Source organism: Vombatus ursinus, unplaced genomic scaffold (genome assembly GCF_900497805.2).
Source record: "Vombatus ursinus unplaced genomic scaffold, bare-nosed wombat genome assembly UNPS02014863.1, whole genome shotgun sequence".
NCBI lineage: Eukaryota > Metazoa > Chordata > Mammalia > Diprotodontia > Vombatidae > Vombatus > Vombatus ursinus.
In genome coordinates, this window is record NW_020954641.1 from 7,891,497 (window position 1) to 7,897,470 (window position 5,974).

The 5,974-nt window shown below is 38.2% G+C and overlaps 1 protein-coding gene across 1 annotated transcript in view; it reads right to left on the minus strand.

The window, feature by feature from the left end:
* Window positions 1-2,439: 2,439 nt before the first annotated feature.
* EFCAB9 (EF-hand calcium binding domain 9) overlaps window positions 2,440-5,974 on the minus strand; it is a 5,404-nt gene continuing 1,869 nt past the window's right edge. The window contains exons 2-4 of the mRNA XM_027842025.1: window positions 4,418-4,566; window positions 3,869-4,045; window positions 2,440-2,589 (exon numbers count right to left, since the gene is read on the minus strand). Of these exons, the coding sequence (XP_027697826.1) occupies window positions 2,440-2,589; window positions 3,869-4,045; window positions 4,418-4,566 (476 nt within the window). The remainder of the gene's footprint in view (window positions 2,590-3,868; window positions 4,046-4,417; window positions 4,567-5,974) is intronic.

Genomic DNA, 5,974 nt, shown 5'->3' on the forward strand with positions numbered 1-5,974 from the left:
CTTCCCGAATTGGTTTTTTTTTTTTTTTTTTTTTTTTGACCTGCAATAGCTTTCTAGTGTTTTGAGGTATCTTCTCCTGTCTGAAGTCTCTATTGTAGTCTCCTCACCTGTCACTGATTTGAAGATTTGTTCAGTGTGGCTTGACATAGGGGCCAGAATTGCTGCTTATGCTGTGTCGTACCTTGTGAATGTCCTTCCTAAAATGTATCCAGCAGTGAATACAGTACTCCAACTATGGTCTGACCAAGGAAAAATACAACAGTATTCTAGTTCTGATGCATTCACTTGGCTGAGTCATCTTGGGCACATCATTTAACTCAACAAACATTTAGTAAACTAAACTTCTCTAGGTCCAGTTGCCATCTCTGTAAAATGAGAGGTTAGTTAAACTAGTTAACTAATCTCTAAGGTCTGTTCCGGCTCTAATAGTCTTATTCTAAAGGTTAAAAGCCTTTTGAAGACTCCTGCATTGCTAGGTTCAGTATATCTTCAGAGAAACAGTCTTACTGGTAAGTACCTGGTAAGGGTTTCTCTTTAACCACCTTCTCAAATACAGTTTCTCAACCTTAGTTCAAACTAAGAAGATTATGCTTTTTGGTGAGAGATGCATTTTTGTAGTTTGCTACAGTGAGAAATGTTTGGATATATATGTGTGTGTATACACATGCATACAGACATATATGTTATTGTTTAGTCATGTCTGACTTTGTGACTCCATTTGGGTATTTGAACTTTTATTAATTGGTCTACTCACTTAGCCAAATGCTAAACTACATGATTGGCAATTAATTTTAGGTGAGAGGATGATCTATTTCCAGGTTTTATTTAATGAAGTTAAGGGAAAAGTATTAGTAAAAGATCAGCTCTGTATTTCACAAAAAGGATATTCAGGATTGAGATTTACATGTTTGTTTAACACAGAGGTATCTACATATATAATAAGGCAAAGTGCACAAGTCACCCCATGGTTTTTAGTCAGGCATTATGGGAGTCTAGGTGATCAATCATTAGAACAGTGCTCTAATGGAATGGAATGAAGAGGATATGGGAATGAACTTCCCTAAACCCTGACTTCTTCCCCAAATTCATCTTGAAGAAGGTGGTAAATGTTGGTACAGAAGCAATTTCTAAGTCAATGAAATGTCAATTCATATATTAGTGAAAAATGTTACAGTGATGAGTAGAAATCATGATTTAAAAGGTACCAGAGAAGTGCTATATTAATATAGGTGTGTGGAGAAGGAAAATTAATTCTTCCTTATTCCATAATGAAAATCCTTTAAATCGCCTAAAACCTTCCTTTTAAAAGAGCTTGAAATTTTTTAATAAAAGAACATCACTAGCCAGTGATTACAGCTTCATGGCTAGAAACATCCCTGTGTGATGTTCCTCCAAGATCAGGCAGGGTGAGCAGATGTGAAACAAAATGAAATTCATATGATGTCATCTTTCTGCGCTCTTCCAATACCAAAAAAAATATGGCTTTTTGTCTTTTAGATGGAAACAGAAAAATAGGTTAAAAAAAAAAGATTAACCATGAACCCCTAGGTCCATGTCCTGGAATAGGTAGCTTAGCTGTGTCCATATAGCCATTTAAGAAAACAGCTGAGTACAAATGAGTGAATAGGGCAAGAAAAGTAAGGGGATTTCTTCTGTATACACCTGACAGGTTTCTCAAGGAGTGAAGTAGATGCTGAGGAGACTGTAATCTTCAAATCTTTGTAATTAAGGTGGAAGTAGTCCCTTGACCAGTAGTAAACCAGGAACATTTTGCCCAGGGCCTAAATTTGCAGATGAAGAAACTGAGGTCCAGAGAAGTTAAATAATTTGCCCAGGGTCACAAAAGTAAAGTGTCAAAGGTGGAATGTGAACAGAGGCACCTAATTCAGGGCTTTTCCCATTGCACCCTTGTGCTTCAGTTATGGGATGTATTATTGTTGTTATATGGATTCTCACTGGAAAAAAAAGCAGAGGAGGGGGGGCCTTTTCCCACTAAGTTCTTACCCTATCCTCAGTTATAGATCACAAACTTATAAATTAAAACTGGCATTCAAGGCCCTCTGCAATCTGCTACTACCCTAACTTTGTAGTCATTATCACATATCACTTCTATTCCAATACTCTATCTTCTATAGAAGATGTTGCACAGGGCAGTCTTCAGTCCCAGATGAGGATGGGGTTTGATTAGGTTACTGAGCATTAGGGAACTGGGGCATGTCCAATGAGAAAAACTGATGATATTGTAATCAGTATTGTACCATCTTGAGTAACACCTGAGAGTTACATTGCTCTAGTCACAAACAGTCCAAAACTTTATGAACATACCTATTGATTACTTGCATGCAAATCTGACACTCCCCCTCCCTGTAATCTCTCATGGCAGAAATGGATTCTAAATTTTCTACTTTGTAGATTCAAATTTATTTTAATAATAAAACTTTATTTCTGACTTCTGTGTTGCTTTCTCCAGCTTTCAAAGAGACTTTGCTGTTTCAGGAGCAGATGTTTACTTCTCTCTGATTTCTGCCTCTCCTGATGTTTGTCAAGGCAGAAGATAGTGAACAACTTGAACTCTTTGTAATTAAGACGCTAATGTTTGAGAAAAACAAGACGGTAATTTAGGAAAATTAAATATTACACTTTAAAAAAGGCAGGGGATGGTAGTTATTTCTCATAACAATCCTGCAACTCTTCAAACAGAACCTAAAATAGGAACTGGGAAACCTCAATATGTGACATGAGGACCAGAGGAAGAATCCTAGTCCTACTCTCTACCTCTCTCTGTAGATTAGAATGGGTGCTTCAGTATTTCACTGCTCCTACATGTGCTTCACAAAGCCCTAGCCAGCAGTTTCTTTCCACTGGCCACTGCAACAGAGACTTCTTTTCTGTTGCTTAGAACCATAGGGAGCTTGTCAGCTAGGTGGCAGTGTAGATAGAGAACTGGGACTGGAATCAGAAAACCTGAATTCAAATGTGACCTCATACTTCTAGCTGTGTGACCCTGGGCAAGTCATTTAACTGCTGTTTGCCTCAGTTTCCCCATCTGTAAAATGGGGATAACAATAGCACCTGCCTTCCCAGGTGGTTGTGAGGATCAAATGAGATACTTGTAAAGCACTTAGCACAGTAGAAACTTGCTGCTTATTTCTTCTTTTCTTTCTGGGGGTGGAGAGGGTGGGACAGGAAGAGGGCTTCTTTATCATACGCACATTTGGAAATACCAAGTCTCGATTTCTGTATGGCACTTAATACCCTCTACAGTGTGGTCCATGCCTGTAGTGTTACCTTCTAATACTTATATTAGGTGATCAAATTGTCTCCTAAACATGATCCTGTCTCTATATCTTTGTTTAGTCTTTTCTCATTTCAGAATGCCTTCTTTTCTACCTGTCCAAGACTCAGCTTAATTTCCTGTTTCTTTGTGAAGCTTTCCCTATTTTTGGACTGTTCCAGAACATTCCAGTGCCTTACCTTTTTTGAATTCTGTTACGCATATAGTTAGACAACAAAAGCTAAACTGTGTGGTACTAATTCTTGGATTCACAATTGTAGAGCTGGAAGGGACCTTAGAGGTCATCTACTCCAACTCTCTCATTTTGTAAATGAAGAAAGTGAAGCCCTGAATGATTAAGTGACTTGCCCAAGGTCTTGTGTGTTAGTCTCTCCTTAATTAGGTTATGAATTCCTCTGTGGAATGGACAATTTCATTACTTTTCTGCATCCTCCATAGTGCTGAACACTTCTTTTTGGATATCTTTTCCACCTGGAATATACCAAACTGGAACTTGGATTGTTAGAAGCTATATGGGGCATTCCTTTAGGAGGAGGGAGTATTGTGTCCTGTCTTTGGAATTTGTGAACTCACCTCATCACCTGTAACATCAAAGTTCTTGAAGATCTGTTTCATTTCCTGGTTTCTGAAATTAAAGAGGAATCGGAAGGCTTCAAACTGCCTTAACCTAACCCTAAGTGCCCCATCTCTGTCAAGCAGCTCAAACACAGGCCGGGAATGTCGATAGAGAAACCGCTCTTCCAAGTGATTCTGTTTAGAGAAAGGTAGATATAAATCTCAAGTAGGTACATCAGGTTAGTGAGTGCCTTCTAAACATTAATTCAGGAAGGAACTTGATATTTCCATTGATCTGTCATTCCCAAGACGGCAGGGAGGGTTTGAAGGGGATGAAGTTTCTTTAGCCTTTCTTGATTGTACGAGGGGTCCAAATCTATTCAGAAACATTTAAATTAATCATATAGGGGCCAAGACTATTCCCTTTAATCTTCTTTTAAAAGCATGATCAATGGAAGGTAAATTTTGTTGGAGCCTATATTCAGCAGTGCCTTAGCAAAACAGTGATAGATGTGGTAAATTGTGGTAGATGCTTTGGTATCTATAATCAAAATGATTTTTACTTACCTCATGTGACAGTAGGACACAAACGAGCATGTAGAACTCATCAAAGCCAATCTCTCCTGTGGCATTCCAATCCAGCATGTCAAACACTATCATAATTTGGTTCCTGTTCAAGTCAGTCACGTGATGAAGAAAGTGATAGAAGACTACATCTGAAGGAGAAAAATATACCATATTTCTCTAATGCTTACCCACATGCTATACTGGGATCCATAAAAACAATACAAAGAAACTAAATGTTCCAAGAAGTCCATTAACATGGCAATAACCCTTCTCTGAATTTCTAGTGCACTTGAGATTCCTTCCAAGGGCTCAGATTTTTTCCTTTGAAATCAGGAGAGCATGGTTCATGGGGTTTAGACATCTAGTTTGTTCTCCTTATTTTACAGATGAGGAAAATGAGACCCAGAGAGATTAACTTGCTTAAGATCACATAAGTAATAAGTAGGGTTAGGGTTTATGGGAGAACATGGGCAAAAGTCACACAGGATGCATAAATGAGTTGCAATGTCCAACAATGGGAATACACACATTGATGAGAGATCCATCCTTTGTTAGAAAGTATTGAAGCATTTAAGTATTTATTGAATGCCTTTAGTATGTCATGGATTGAAGAATGTGAAAGCTTCTTACACAAAGCAGTGTGCACGATGCAGGGATGTGTGCTTACATTTTGGTGGAATGGGTTAGGATAGAATGGCCAACAGCTTCCAAATTATGTCAAATATATTGCTAGGTCAGTTCCCAATGATAAGTGACCCCTTTCCCCAGTTGTATATGTATATGTATACATATATATATACATATATGCATATGTACATATATTAGATGGATGTTCGTTATGTTACAGTTTCTTATTTATATACATATACATGGCAACCCATCTATAATGCATCTGCAATAGTCATCTCTTGCCTTTCTGTATCATATTATTTATAGCTGGAAGAAACCTTAGTCCCTTCTCTTTATTTTAGAAATGAGAAAACTGAAGTGACTTGCTCAGAGACATGGCTTATTGAAATCTTTTGATTGTTCTGAAGTCTTGATTATTATCTGGAAGGATTCATGGCAGTCCATCATTGGAAGTATACTTATCAAGTCAAGGGTACTGACGACTCAAGTCAGGGCAAAGGGAATATGGTGTCAGGGAAGTGGCAGCATAGTGGGAGAATTACCGTATTTGAACTTGGGACCTGAGGATTCAAATCTTAGTTCTTACCTGCTGGAGGCTTTCCTCTAGATTTCTTGACATTGTGAGGGTACCGGTGGAGCACACAGGCTGTCTGCCCATTAATTTCACGCTACATTCTATTTTACACCACTTCCTCCCCTCCCTATGTCTCTACATTGCCTGCTGCGTACTCTGTAACTTTAATTTAATTCTTAGAGATTGTTATGTTTGATGCTTGAAGTCATAAAGCATTGCTGAAAGAATATTAATCTTCAAAAAGATAGGCCTTTGTTCTGGGGGGTAACTTGAGGTAGCACTGCACAGTTTTTCAAATGCAGTCCACCCTGCTTATTGCTTCTCATTCAGTTTTAGGTCTAGTTCATTGACTA